General features: G+C 44.9%; 1 protein-coding gene and 1 pseudogene across 1 annotated transcript in view; both read left to right on the forward strand.

Annotated features, from left to right (window-relative positions):
* Positions 1–15,702, forward strand: part of LOC132585758 (IgGFc-binding protein-like) — a 43,539-nt gene that overhangs the window by 15,122 nt on the left and 12,715 nt on the right. The window contains exons 2-7 of the mRNA XM_060257643.1: positions 1,349–1,414; positions 4,914–6,182; positions 8,164–8,492; positions 10,718–11,306; positions 13,403–13,435; positions 14,370–14,500. Coding sequence (XP_060113626.1) covers positions 1,349–1,414; positions 4,914–6,182; positions 8,164–8,492; positions 10,718–11,306; positions 13,403–13,435; positions 14,370–14,500 — 2,417 coding nt within the window. The remainder of the gene's footprint in view (positions 1–1,348; positions 1,415–4,913; positions 6,183–8,163; positions 8,493–10,717; positions 11,307–13,402; positions 13,436–14,369; positions 14,501–15,702) is intronic.
* On the forward strand, positions 7,442–7,560 carry LOC132586548 (5S ribosomal RNA; annotated as a pseudogene).

Below are 15,702 nucleotides of genomic sequence, written 5' to 3' on the forward strand. Positions count from 1 at the left end.
ATGCAAACCAAACTGGTTCGTTTCAGTTCATGACCCCTGCTTTCTGCTCCCAGCCATTTTTGGTGGAGAGTGGAATGCAGGGGTTTCCCCCCCAAAAAAGTGGTAAGGAGCAGAACGAACGGGTTTAAATTACTCTGAGCCATTTTAATCCATGCTTTCTGCTCTTTATGAACCACCACGGACTGCTTTAAAATTCATGGAAATTTGTGGCAGCTCTTCAGTTTGCAAACTCTGAACCTCCAAAAAATTCATCATGAATTTTCATTCATGAACTGGATCATGCTCATCCCTAATTGACAGTCCTAATTGGAGTTTTTAAATTGTGACCTTTATGGGTTTTATAATGTTTTTTTCTCCCCTAATCATTTATATTGTAAGCCATCTTGAGTTCCACACAGGATAATATAGCCTCTGAATAAGACAATTTACTGGAAAAGATAAGGCATTAACATTGGTAATGGGATGAAATTCCCCACAAATCTTTGAAAATGGAATTTGGAATACGAGGGATGGTTTATAGTAGGATATATCATAAGACTGCACTTTTTCTAATATGTTTCTTCAGGTGGTTTGGATAATTCTGCTGAGCCCCATTACAAGGTGAAAGATCTGATGCAAATATTTATGTAAGAACATAAGAACATAACTGTACCTGTCTCTCCAGAACTGGCTAGATGCAATTCAGAAAAAGAAAAATTAACGCCACAACATGGGATTTAAAGCAAACACATAGATCTGTAGGATTGCCAGTTTTGAGTTGGGAAATATCTGGAGATTTTGGGGGTGGAACCTGAAGAAAGGGTTTGAGGAGGGGAGGGACTTCAATGGGTATAGTGCCTTAGAGTCTATTTTTCAAAGCAGCCATTTTCTCCAGGTAAACTGATCTCTGCTGCCTATAGATCAATAATAATCCCAGGGGATCTCCAGCCATGACCTGGGGGTTGGCAACCCTAACTCAGTCTAAAAGAAATACAGTTTAGAAAATGACTATATGCAAGAACACTTGGACATAATGAAATGAAAGAGGGGATTTTAAACACGCATACTTCCTGCATTTAGTGAACAGTTTGTAATGCAATTGTCCATAGATTTGCAATATGCAAAAAAAAAAAAAAATTCTTGGTTGCAGAGAACTGTGGCTGCAATCCTTCACACTCACTTGAATGAGGATATTCCATCGTCCTGTGTCACATAATCCCCTGTTGAACTGAGTCCATTTCTTGAGAATTCATTGCCTTTTTAAAATGAAAAAACAAGTAACCATTTTTCATCTGCCAAGTATTGGATGGGTGACTGTCTCCATGGAAGGATCAGGTGTTTTAACTTACTCTCAAAATTCCTTTTGCAGCTTCTGTCAATCTGTTGTTCAGCATGCGGATGATGGAATTCTGGGCCAAAATATGCATTCTGTGGGGTGAGTACTTGTATTCATTAGTTTCTCCATAAGATTGCCAAGAAGCAGTGTTATTGGCTGAGAGACAAACCTGAACATTTTGGTCCCATATCAGTTCACTGGCAGAAGGCCCAAGAATATATAGGATTCTTGCCAGATTAAAATTGTACAAATTAGTATTATTCAAGAACCTGGTCAATACACATGTCTGTACTCAGAGCAAAAGTGAGCAAGGCAAAAATCACTCACCTACATCAATAAATAGAGTACAGACTTCAGGTTTGGGAAGCTCAGGACTCTTTTTAAGCAGGAACACACAGGAACACAGTTCCGGCTGGCTTGGGATCAAGGGGTGTGACATAATATTCAAATGTGTTCCTGCTGGGCTTTTCCTACAAAAAAAAGCCCTATGTGAAACAATGGTGATATCAGGGGGATGGCCTAATATGAAAATGAAATCCTTCTGAGCGTTTTCTACAAAAAAAGTCCTGAGGAAGCTTCTATTTGCCTCAGGGCAATGCAAAAAAGGAAGACAATATTTAACACTTAAACTTTCCATTCATTTCACACATTGAAACCTTTCAAGATAGAGTCAGGTGGGTACCTGTGTTGGTTTGAAGCAGCAACTTTAAGACCAACAACGTTTTATTCAAGGTGTAAGGTTTTGTGTACATGCGCACTTATTCAGATACAGATAATTCTTCTGTATCTGAAGAAGTATGCCTACACACAAAAACTTATACCTTAAATAAAATGTTGTTCATCTTAAAAGTGCCACTGGACTCAAACTTTATTCTGAAGCCTTTTAAAAACATTTAAAACATTTAATGCTAACAATAACAACTAAGAAGAAGAGTTGGTTTTATACTTCTCCTCGTCACTACCCAAGGAGTCTTGGAGCGGCTTACAATCACCTTCCTTTCCTCTCCCCACAAAAGATACCCTGTGAGGCAGATGGGGCTGAGAGAGCTCTGAGAGAACTGTGACTGACCCAAGGTCACCCAGCTGGCTTCATGTGGAGGAGTGGAGAATCAAACTGAGTCCCCCAGATTAGAGTACGCTGCTCTTAACCACTACACCACACTGGTTTTCTCTATGTGGAAGAGAACAATTTAAATTACAAATATTTTCAAGGTTCAAAGGTTAAACCTCCACTTTCTTCCTCACAATTCCAAGGCAAATTGAGGCTGTACAAACTAGTGGTTTGCATTTTATAATCAAAGGGATGGTCTTTATCTCAACTATGAGCTCTTTAAGGGTTGGATAAACAGAGGAATCTCTCTTTCTCTCTCTCTCTCTCTCTCTCTCTCTCTCTCTCTCCCTAGAAGTATTTTCTGTCTATCATATTTTGTCTACCTTTCTCTAAGGAGGTACATGGAGTTAACCAATTTATCTTTATAGTGACTCTGCAGATTTAGCTGATGGACTGACTGTGACTAGACTGGGGTGGCCAAACCGTGACTCAGAAGCCACATGTGGCTCTTTCACACATATTGTGTGGCTCTTGAAGCTCCAACCACCCCATCGGCTGGCTTGAAGAAGGCATTTCTCTCTTTAAATCACTTCTCTAAGCCAAGTCAGCTGGTGGCTTGGAAAATGCATTTAAAGTTGCTTAATTTCCACCTCTGCCTCCCTTCCTGTCTTGTTGCTCTCCACCTCTCTCCTTCCTTCCTGTCTTGCGGTTCTCAAATATCTGACATTTATTCTGTGTGGCTCTTACATTAAGGAAGTTTGGCCATCCCTGGACTAGACCAAGGCCACTTACTACAATCAGTGGCTGTCTGAATTCAGGCATCCCCATTCCAAGCCCAATACCCTATGTATTGGAACACTAAAGCTGTGATCGCACACACTAAATAATGCACTTTCAATACACTTTCCAACTGAGTTTTACTGTGTGAATTGGCAAAATCCAGTTGGAAAGTACATTGAAAGTGGATTGAAAGTGCATTATTTAGTTTATGTGATCACAGCCTAAGAGTGCCACCCTAAGCAGAGTTATATCCTTATATACCCACTGAAGTCAACAGACTAGTTTAATCACAGTATGGTGCAACTCTGTGTAGGATGGTAATGACATTAGGGGCGGGACGGTGGCTCAGTGGTAGAGCATCTGCTTGGTAAGCAGATGGTCCCATGTTCAATCCCCGGCATCTCCAACTAAAAAGGGCCCAGGCAAGTAGGCATGAAAAGCCTCCGCTTGAGACCCTGGAGAGCCACTGCCAGTCTGAGTAGACAATACTGACTTTGATGGACCAAGGGTCTGATTCAGTATAAGGCAGTTTCATATGATCATATGTTTCATATGTTCATTCTCTCCCTGAAAGCCAGTTTGCTGTAGTGAAGAGTGCGGACTCTAATCTGGGAGAGCTGGGTTTGATTCCCCACTCCTCCATTTGCACCTGCTGATGTGACCTTGAGTCAGTCACAAGTTCTCTCAGAGCTACTCTCTTAAGAGCAGTTCTCTAAAAGCTCTCTCAGCCCCACCTACCTCACAGGGTGACCGTTGTGGGGACGGGAAGGTAAAAGAGATTTTAAACTGCTCTAAGACTCCAAGTGAAGGGTGGGGTAAAAATCCAATCTCCTCCTCCTCGTGGTACATCAGATTTTAGGTCATTTTGACTTGCCGTCAAGGATATGCATATTCAGATAATGCCAGTTTGGTGTAATGGTTAAGTGCGTGGACTCTTATCTGGGAGAACTGAGTTTGGTTCCCCACACCTCCACTTGCAGCTGCTGGAATGGCCTTGGGTCCAGGGCTGGATTAACAGTTAGGCCAAGTAGGCACTGGTCTATGGGCCCTCATGCCTTTGGGGGCCCCAGGCTGGCTTTGCCCCCTAATTTTCCCCCTGCTTGCAGCCCTCAGAGCCTGCACACAGAGCCAACAACTGAACCACTCTTTGCCCAGTTTGCCTGGCGAGGCTGCTGCTAGCATCATCGCCAAGTTTGCCTCTCTCTGCTTCTCCCCCACAGCTTTGTCAAAGGGGCTTTTGAGAAGGTGCTCGCAGGCTGCAGTGGAGGCAATGGACAGTGGGGTGGGCACAAACTCAGATAATTTGCAAGGAGGGGCCAAGATTTTGACTGTTTAGGGGCCTCCTCAGGGTTTAATCCAGCACTGCTTGGGTCAGTTATTGCTCTCGCAAAGCTGTCCTTGAAAGGGCAGCTTCTGTGAGAGCTCTTTGAGCCCAACCTACCTCGCAGGGTGTCTGTTGTGAGGGATGAATGTAAAGGAGATTGTGAGCCACTCTGAGATTCAGAGTGAAGGGTGGGATATAAATTCAATATCTTCTTCTTTATTCCAAACCCTGAGCAAGGCAAGACTCCTCTGAGGCAGCCTGAGAGGTTGGAGGAGGACTCCAAGGCATCAGCCAACCAGGAATTTTCCTAGTGGCTATTATGGCCAATCCTTTCACATACAGATTAACATAAAGCACAGGTACATTCACTTTGATGGCCTCCTAAAACACAGTGAAACGTTTATTTGGAGCTCTCTAAAAGCTTTATTTTTTTTTCTTGTTAGGAATGTCAGCTGCTCCTGCCTTGATGGTCGTCGGCCTGATCCCAACGACATTTGCCTCAAGTCCTTTAGGAAAAGAATTTGCCATAGCTTTCATGCAGAACGGCTTGCAACGAACATCTCAGGGGGATTTCAAGCTGATCATCTCAGGCTATGCTCCTAACACATCTGTTACTATCAATATGGAACGGCCAGCATTGAGGGCAAAGACCCAGGTGAACGACGGTCAGTTCCTGTCGGTGACAATCCCACATGAAGCAGAGATGGTTGGAACTGATTTATTTGACAACGCAGTCATTGTCCGGGCTGACAAAGATATCTCCATCCTCTCAGTCAATAAGAAACCTAGCTCAGTGGATACGACCATTGTCTATCCGGTGACAACCTTAGGAACTGAGTATTACATCATCACTCCAACTGTAGGTACAGATCGCTATGGAGAGTTTGCCATTGTCGCCTGGGAGGAGCCCACATCCATTGACGTCTACCTGAAAGGGACTGTGACATTTCAGGGGAAAACATATTACCGTGGGAGCAAGATTTCCATTGCCCTTAATCCTTACCAAGCTGTCCAGCTACAAAGCGAGGTGGATGTCTCTGGTACAAAAATAGTCTCTCAGAAACCAGTGGCTGTTTACAGCGGCCACACATGCATCACTAGAAAAATCTCTTGTGACCACGTTTCTGAGCAGCTGTTGCCTGTTTCTGGATGGGGTACCAACTTCATTGTCCCCTCTCTTCCCTTTGACACAGAGCATGACATAGTGTATGTTTCCACGTCCCAAAATGCTCGAGTTGATGCTCTGACAGGAATGAGGAAGAGCAGCAGGACTGTGGTTGGTGCTCAATCAATGTTCTATGGCATTCAAGGCTCAACCGCCATGTCCCTCTCAGCTAGCTCAGGCATTCAAGTTATCTTCTTCTGTGATGGTGGCACCCATGGCCATCTCCGCTATGACCCTTTCTTCATGGCAATCCCTCCAGTCACTAGTTACTGCCAGGCTTACAACATCTATGGGCAGGACCAATTTGAGAACTATGCTCTGATCATTGCCAAATCATCAGAGACTTCTGGGATCACCTTGGACAAGCGACAACTGAGAAATCTCCAGTGGAAACCAATTCCTGGCACTGAATTCTCCTGGGCATCACACAGCTTAGGCAGCAGATACACAGTGCATAAAATGGAGCACCCCACCTCCCCTTTTGGGCTGCTAAGTGTTGGGGTTGGACTTGAGAAGGCATATGGCTCTCCAGCAATTTGTACAAAAGGTAATGACAAAGCTGCTGTCTTTTTTTTCCCTATCTCCCTTCTTTTGTCCTTTTGCCCAGCTTTACATAAGAACTGCAGTTTTTATTCCCACGGAAGGCCAAGGGCCGCTTTGTCGATTGAAGTTTCAGATGTACATTTGTAGAATAAAATGTGATAGAACTGAGAGGAGCAAAGATATTTGGAAATGAATGTGTTGTGAAGATTATTCACACATCATGGCATCCCCAACCTTTGTCATGTATGAGATTCACGCGTGTCTTGCAGATCCTCCACAACTCCTACAAATGCATTGCCCAAATTTGATCACAAGTTTTACATATATGGAGAAAGGGCTTCAGCAGCACACACACACACACACACACACCAGTTTCCTAACCTGACATGGTCCAGGGGACATTGTCTGGAGAAAACCCAACTGCACATGTAAATATCCTCAATCAACCACATAATACACCAGGGCTTTTTTTTGTAGCAGGAACTCCTAAGCCACACACCCCTGATGTAGCCAATCCTCCAAGAGCTTACAGGGCTCTTAATACAGGTCTACTGTAAGCTCTTGGAGGATTAGCTACATCAGGCCTAATATGCAAAGGAGTTCCTGGTACAAAAAAAGCCCTAAGACCATTGCAGATCAAGAAAATGGCAAAGTCTGGAGCCACTTTTCCATGTGTACCACAGTGGCTCTCCAAATTCTGCACAGCACAGAAATATTAGCAGACCTTCCCATAAATAAATTTAGTGGAAGGGGTAAATCTCCCTGCATAAAATGCAATCTAGCCCTCTGCTGCTACCATGTAATGTACAGAACAGACTTTATACACCTTGAAGACAATGTCATTAGTGCAACTGAACTGGAGCAGCGTATTCAGTCTTGCCTTAGCCAAGTGCAATCCTATGCAGGCTTACTCCAGTCTAAATCCATTGTAGTGATAGGGTTGCTTGGCTAGTCGCCCAAAAGGCTGACACCCATCCAGGAATGGAATTCTAGCAGCAGCTCCTTTGCATATTAGGCCACACACCCCTGATGTAGCCAAGCCTCCAAGAGCTTACAAGGCTCTTTTTTATAAGCTTTTGGAGGACTGGCTACATCAGGGATGTGTGGCCTAATATGCAAAGGAGCTCCTGCTAGAATTCCACCCCTGTTCCCGTCCACGTAGAAACTAGGCCTGACCCTGCTTAGCATCTGAGATCAGACAAGATCGAGCATGTTCAAGGCAGTATAGATGGGAGACCACCTGAGAATAACAGGTGATGTAGGGCCTATGACCATACCACCCTGAACGCACCTGATCTTGTCTGATCTCAGAAACTAAGCAGAGTTGGGCCTGGTTAGTACTTGGATGGGAGACCACCTAGGAATACCAGATGCTTTAGCCTAAATTACTGGACTTCTGGACTTTCCACCAGGGTACAACAAAAGTAGGCAGGAGTACTAGGAGTAGGTTGTTTCCCAGGACCAAGGAGTGACACCCCCTGCCCCCCATGAGCAAAGCCAGAGGGCAGGGAGGGCATGCACAGCAAGGCTTTGAGCGGTGCAGAGAGGCCACGCACTGCCTGGCCACTGTCACTTCACCTTCCAGAAGCAAAGCAACAGAAGCCAGGCAACGAGTGGCTTCTCTGTGCCACTCAGAGCCTTGCCACACCATTGCACGTGCCCTCCCTTCCCTCCAGCTTTAACTGGGGGGGGAGGGCAGAAGGGGGCAGGCAGTGGGGCAGGGTGAGCATCATGGAGGAGGCTAGGTGGCATGCGGCCTCATCCAGGCTCTCAGAGGGCCTCTCCTCCTTGGTGATATCAATCACCCAGGAGGCAGGGGTGGCGGGGAGGACCTCTGCCAGGACCCTCACAAGGTCAAGAAAACCTTAAATTAGGAAAAGGACTGCATGACAGTGTTTGGAGATCTTGTGGTCATTTCCCACCAACTGCCTCTTATAGGTCGTCTAGGATTTTTTATCTTTATCTTGGTTTCTCATCTACTGCAGATCCCTGCAACGAGCTGCAGTGCCGAGCAAAGGAAACATGCAAAGTGCAGAATGGTCAAGCAAGTTGCATCCCTGAGTACAAAGGGACCTGTCAAGTCTCTACGTCCCATAATGTTCAGACCTTTGATGGACTCGCCGTAGACCTCCAAGACCCTTGCTCCTACACTGTTGTGAAGGCCTGCAGTAGTGACTCCAACCTTGTACCTTTCATAGTTGAAGAAAAGAGCAGCAACACAGAGGGTGATGCTGCCTTCAAGATGCAGCTTACCCATATCAAGGTCTATGATTACAACATCACCATTAGCAGGGGAGAAGGTGCCCAAATCATGGTAAGAAAGAATCTAGGATTCTTTGTTAATGGTGTTTCTGTTTATAGTAACAGGAGGTACATGACTAAGAGTGGGCAAAAAGTTGGTATAACTAGCTGAAAAAGTCTAAGAATCCCAATGAACCAGCTAAACTCCTAGGAATGATGTGTTTGATGATATCCGGAAAATAGCTCAGAAGTCCTCAAAGTGAAAAAAGCTGGGATTAACAGACAAGAAAGTGTTAGAAGTGTCTATAAGAACATGAGAAGCCAGTGGCTCATCCAGTCTGACACTCTATGGGTGCTTTCACACAAGAGATTTGGCCTGACTTAGCCAAGCCTCCCATTTGGATTAAATGTGCATGATCATACAAGCACATCTGCCCTACGAGTTGCACCCGTTTTCACCCCGTCTCTAGATGCCTCCTGTAATGTACTGAGTGACGAGACGGGTTGAAGGCAACATGCTTTCTTAGGTGGTACATTACAAGAGAGGAAGCACGCGGGCCGCGTCCCGCTTATATACATTCCCCGGAAATGCCCCCCAGTCTGACCAGTCCAATCCTGGCCATTTAAGCTTCCCGCCACAGATCTTGGTGGGCGGGGCATCTAGCGAGCTACATCCGGGGACCAGTGGGTTTCCCCCTAGTCGCCTCTGTAGCGATCACCATGCGGTGCATTAGCTTTCGTCTCAAGACATAACACCTCCTGTCTGGATTAAAAAGCCACCTGGGTCTTCCCAGTAGTTTTCCCCTGAATCTCATTTAGGCTGCATATTTGCTGGCCATCTGAACACTCAGGCACAAATCATAAGTAGAAGAGCAGTGTGATCATGCCAAGATGTTTCCAGCATGTTCAAGGTTCCCCCCCCCCCCCAACTTTGCTTGGAGGATTGCTTGTGCACTTCTCTGCTTGAGCACACACACTGGGGGGCTTTAAAAAAAAAAACATAACAACCCTTTCCATGGTGGGTCTGTGGTTGAGGCGCACTAGCAGTGTGAATGGCCAACCACAGATCGCTGCCAGGATCCTGCCACTTCAATGGTGGCTGTCTGACCTCTGAAACAAGCCAAACTCAAGCGGGATTTCTGGCAATAAGATAATATCACATTAATTTCCCAGTGTGATAGCACCCTATGTCACGAAACCCAGGTACCATCAGAAGGTCCACCAGTGGGGGCAAAACTTCAAAAGCCCTCCCACTGTTGCCCCCCCAAGCACCAAGAATACAGACCATCACTACTCCAGAGATAGTGTTCCATCTATACCTTGTGGCTAATAGCTACTCTTCTCCATGTTTCCCCAGTCCCCTCGTGAAATTGTCAGTGCTTGTAGCAGTCGCCATTTCCTGTGGCTGTGAATTCTACTTGATAAAATGTCCAGAAGCATTCATTAAGAGCTCCTCAAAGTATGCATACTATTCACCACTAAAGACCATGGACAAATCTAGGATTAGAGGAAAGCATTTCTAAGTCAGAAGATACTCAGGGCTGGCTTAATACACTTTGCCACCCATATTACCCTTCTCACAGGTCACCCTCTGCCAATTCCAGGGTGGGTTGATGAGGTTCTCTGTAGTCTGTCTGGCTCCCAATCTTCAGCTAATGGCAAAGGGGTGACTTGCTATTCATTAATTCCTTCTGTGTGTTTATATACCACTTTTTTGTTCAGGCATTCAGCACAGGGCAGCACGCATACAACACTGGATATTGTCTTGTGCTACAACAATAATTCCTAATTGGGTAGGCTTGTCCAGAGAGCATAACCCATGTGTTATTTATTGGTGTAGTACAACTGGGCTTTTTTTTGTAGCAGGAACTCCTTTTTTGTAGCAGGAACTGCATATTAGGCCATACACCCCTGATGTAGCCAATACTCCTGGAGCTTACATCAGGGGTGTATGGCTTAATATGTACTATTAGTCCTGTACTAAGAGCTCTGCAAGCTCTTGGAGGATTGGCTACATCAGGGGGTGTGGCCTAATATGCAAAGGAGCTCCTGCTACAAATAGTTCTGAGTACAACATGTAATATCTAACCATGTGTGTATGTAGCTCAGTTTATGATTTCAAAACATTCTAAGGCAAAAAGAGAGAGAGGGAAGGAGGGAGAAGGAAGAAGAGGAGGAGGGAGAAGGAGAGGAAGGATCCTCAGCCATTTGTGGTCTCTCCAGGATCTGCCAGCATGGGCATCTTTGCACTTTTCAGTGACAGCCACAGGTCAGAAATATGGTCCTTTCCTACCACAGGTAAATGGTGCAGTGGCCAGCCTCCCAGCCACCCTGCAAGATGGGAAAATCAAACTCTCCAAGAATGATGGAATGCCCACCATTGAAACAGATTTTGGCCTCCAGGTGATGCACGACAATAACTTCACAGTCGTGCTGACCCTCCCGAGTAGCTACTATGGAGCCACCTGCGGACTCTGCGGGAATTTCAACAAAGAGAGAGATGATGACATGACTTATCCCAATGGCACTCAAGCCTCTTCCAATACAGACTGGGTCAGCAGTTGGGAAGTCCCGGACAGTGCCTGCTCAGCCTGTGACGAGAGCCAGGAGGAGCTGTACAGTCATGAAAAGTATTGCGGTGTGATCAGCAAAGTTTCAGGAGGACCCTTCAGAGACTGCCACTCCACAGTGAGCCCTTCTGAGTACTTCAAAGAATGCATCCTTGAAATGTGTTTAAACAAAGGGGACAAAGACACGCTGCAGCAAATGGTGGAGGCCTATGCCACTGCTTGCCAGGAAGCAGACATTACTGCAATTGACTGGAAAATGCTGTATAGCTGTGGAATGCTGCACCCTGTCCGCCAGATGAATGAGAGTCCCATCCCAGGTATTGTCCCTGGGATATTTATTAGCCAAGTAGTGAATGGAGAGGCTACAAACACTAGGATATGGTCAGTTGTGTTTGGGGTCTAAGGACAGGGAAAGAACAATTACACAGACTGCTGCAAAGGACCTTTTATAGAGAAGGCCAACATCTCATTGTGTAGAAGCCCAGTTTGCTTCTGTTTTGTTACTACATCTCATGAAAATGCACTGCTGATACTTAAATAAGAACCAGGGGAACATGTCTCCCTAAAGAAATGAGCCTATAGGGCAGGGGTGGGGAACCTCTGTCCCGAGGGCCATATGTGGCCCTCGAGGTCACTTGGTGTGGCCCTTGGGGATTGCTGGGCCGAACTGAGCCATGTGGCAGCCTCTCTAGGGCCTGGCTGGCCAGCGAGGATTGTGGAGCCCAGCTGCGCTGTGCAGCAGCCTCCCCAGGGCCAGGCAGGGATCACAGGGCTCAGATGTACTGTGCGGCAGCCTCCCTGGGATCTGGCCGGTCGGCCAGAATTGCTGCAGGACCTGGAAAAGTTACTGCCACAGTTCAGTTTGCTTATTTGATTATTTCAGATGGTGTGGCCTAATATGCTAATGAGTGTGTGACCTAATATGCTAATATTAGGGGATGTGGTCTAATATGCTACTGAGTTCCTGCTGGGCTTTTTCTACAAAAAAAGCCTTGGACCTATGCATTTGCCTAGGGCAGCAAGCTGGGTGTGTGTGTGCCAGATTAGGCTCTCCGCACATGTCTTCAAATAGAAAAACAATTATTTATATTAATTTTGCCGGCCTGAATTGTTCTTCCTTGGCGGAGCACTGTTTTTTTAAGTTGATAATTTTTTATGGCCCGCAAATGATGTTATAAATATTTATGTGGCCCTTGGCAGAAAAAAGGTTCCCTACCCCTGCCATAGGGGTACAATAAATTAATGTTCCCTCCTTTAGCTTTCCACATGTGATTCCAAGTTCTGCTTATCAGTCTATCACTACACCTCATAGCTGGCATGAATAGGCAAAATCCATGCATTGGGGCCAGTGACTGCCACCATTTAGGGCTCTGCATGTAGGGATGGGTATGAACCGGCTCACATTGTGATGAATTATGGCCAGTTCATGGTTCACAAAGCAACGTTCATGAACTGAAGAGCCGCCATGAACTTCCATGAATTTTAAGGCAGTTCATGAGGAGCAGAAAGCAGGGGTTTAAATGGTTCAGGGACATTTAAAGCCCTGCTTTCTTCCCTTTATATAAAAAAAACCCCACACACACAGCTGAGCAGTGAAGACTAGAAAACAGGGGTTTAAATGACTCAGAGCCATTTAAACCCCTGGTTTCTGCTCCCCACTGCTTTTCATGGGAGCAGAAAACAGGGATCATGAACCGATACGAACTGGTTCAGTTCGCAAACTAACCTGCCAATTTGTATTGGTTCGTGTGTGGCCACAAACCATGAACTGAACCACTCATGCCCATTGCTATCTGCATGCCTGTAAATATGTAAATAGATGGGAGACCACAAAGGAAGTCCAGGGTTGTTATGCAGAGACAGGCAATGGCAAACCACCTCTTTGTCTCTTGCCTTAAAAACGCTGTGGGGTTCACCTGAAGTCAGCGTCAATTTGATAGCACTTTCTACCAACGAAGCTGGGGCAACTCTTCCCCAGATTTGCAAAACAATCTCAGTGTGTGTGTGTGTATACTACACACACACACACACACACACACACACACACACATATATATATATATATATATATATATATATATATATAAACTAATTTTGAGGTAGCTCCTTCAAAAGTTAGTAGTGATGACTGACTATGGCAGACACCCCTCCCCTCAACATCAGATGGAGATTATCTGGTCATGAGTTAGAGGAGGAGGTGTCAAAGAAAGGCACTAAAAGAATTTCCAAAGCTGTTGAATTCTTTATTGTACAATCATAGGAGACAACAAAAGCTTAATGTTGGGGAAGAGGGGTCCTCTCCCAAGTACATTTATAGTCTTCCAGATAAGCATGCACAATTAGAACTTAAGCATATACATGCCTATTAATCTGTTTTTAGGCTTGATATTCTTGTTATTACCTTCTTTTTTAGGATCAACACTGACTTCTATCCAGAGACCAACAGGTATGGTGCTCTTGTGTCAAGGTCTAAATTCTGGTGGAAAAAAATAATGGAGTCATGTTTATATGAGATGAGGGACCTTGTATCCCATGGAAAAATTGATCCAAGGCAAGATTTAAGACTTCTGGTAGCAACATAGTTGTGTATAAACCTCCAGTCCAGAGTAGTCCTATGGCAAAACAAAACCCACTAGAATTTTTGAGTTTTCATATAGCAACATAATGGGAGTGAATCCTACTCCTATACTTCCACTCCACTAGGAAAAAAAAAATCTATTTTGATATGTATACCCCAATTTTCTTTTTATGTCTTCTTCTGATCTAAGGAAGCTTCCTCTAAATTAAATGGAAGAGCCACTTAAATTCGAGGAGAACTACTTGGAGGATTGTGAGAGTCACTCCATTGGGTATAAATTGTATTAATTCTACCTTTGTCTTTGGTGAAACCATTGCTGGATGGTGACTATACTTTCAAAGAAATAAAAAGAGGTGCTGTATAGAAACTTTAGAATCAAGGAAGCTAAGGATCCAGCAGAAAAGCTCACAGAAGGAGTTGGCTCACAGAAAACAGGGGATCTTTCCCCACCTCCTCCAAGCTGTTTGCTGTTTCCCGAGGGCCTCAGAAGCAAAAACGTTCTAAATAGTTGTAAGAATGGTAGGAGTCTAGGGGTGGTAATGTGTCATTCTGAATTGCTTCATGAGAAGGGCATCTTTTAAAAGTGTGGGTTCTCCATAAATGGGGAGGAAAAAAGGGAAGGCAGCAGAGCCAGAGGTGGTTTCATGCTATATTCTTTATTCAGGAAACAAGTCTCTGCAGGTCTACTCAGAAGTAAGTTCTGTTTTAGTCTATGGTGCGCTACAGCCTTCTTCACCAAAATGACTCTCTTGTAAAAAATATTTGCAATAGATCCAAGTAAGGTACTTTCTTTTGTCTTTAGGAACTTTGCTGTATCCTTATGGGACATCTCAAGGCGACAGCAAGAATGAGAAATCAGATGATGGAGCATCTGCAGGGATCACCATTTCTGTTCCTTTCACCTTCTATGGCAAGCCATACCGCACCCTCTATGTATGTAATATTGGGCCAGAATGAACTCCCCTCCCTAGGGCTGTCAAACCCCCGGGCCGGGTGGGAGTTCTCTCGCCTCAGAGATTCCCAACCCATCAGTCCGCATTGGGCTGGTGGGAGGATCCTCCCCCGATGTCGCTGGTGTGATGACATCACTCACAAGTGATGTCATTTGTGGTGGTGATGTCACATGCCTGCCATTTTAGGAGCTTCCAGGAAAACTCTATGGTCCCACGGGGGACTTGGCAATACTACCCCTCCCACTTCATGTTCCTTTCTCAAATCTTGATTTTGAGTAGGATTCACTCCCATTATCTTGCTATATGAGAGTTAGTTTGGTGTAGTGGTTGACTTTTATCTGGGGAAACCAGGTTTGATTCCCCACTCCTCCACTTGCAGCTGCTGGAGTGGCCTTGGGTTAGTCATAGCTCTCACAGAGCTGTCCTTGAAACGGCAGCTTCCGTGAGAGCTCTCTCAGCCCTACCTATCTCACAGGGTGTCTGTTGTGAGGAAGGAAGGTAAAGAAGATTGTAAACCACTCTGAGATTCAGAGTGAAAGATGGGGTATAAATCCAACATCTTCTTCTTATCTTCTTCTATAGCCTTTGAAAGAGGCAAGAAGGGATGTCATTTAGTTGAGTGGGATGACCAGGGTTTAACTGCACAGTGGTTTTCAAAAAGGCTACAACTTGCTTAATGAGTATGAGTAATAATCTTTACTCTTTTTTAAAAAAATAATTATACAAAAATGGAAACACAAAGTAACATCAAACATTTGAATAAAAGGAGTGCATGTTTGTATAAATTTATCTTGAGTCCAAGGTTTGGACTCATGTTCTCAGTCTTATATATTTGAAAGTTGTAACTGTTAGTCCCTCCCCCCACCCCTGTGAAGGAAGACAAAGGGAACCATAGCAGGGTTTCCTTCTCTCCTTGGGAAATGTTAGGAGATTTTGAGGGCAGCACCTGGGGGAGAATGAAATTGTGAGGGGAGGGGAAATGGTTAAGACCATAGAGACATGGCAAAATTCCAAGAACATCATTATAGTAGCCATTTCTGACCATTTTTTCTCCTACTCATCAATTTATTGGGAGGGGGGGCTGGCGCAAGGGTGGGGGATTACTCACCATGAGGGTTGGAAAAGGCAAGCATAACTACACTAGAAGTAACCGTGGAATACTCAGCTGTTTGCCCTCAGTCC

This window comes from Heteronotia binoei, chromosome 17 (genome assembly GCF_032191835.1).
Source record: "Heteronotia binoei isolate CCM8104 ecotype False Entrance Well chromosome 17, APGP_CSIRO_Hbin_v1, whole genome shotgun sequence".
Lineage (NCBI taxonomy): Eukaryota > Metazoa > Chordata > Lepidosauria > Squamata > Gekkonidae > Heteronotia > Heteronotia binoei.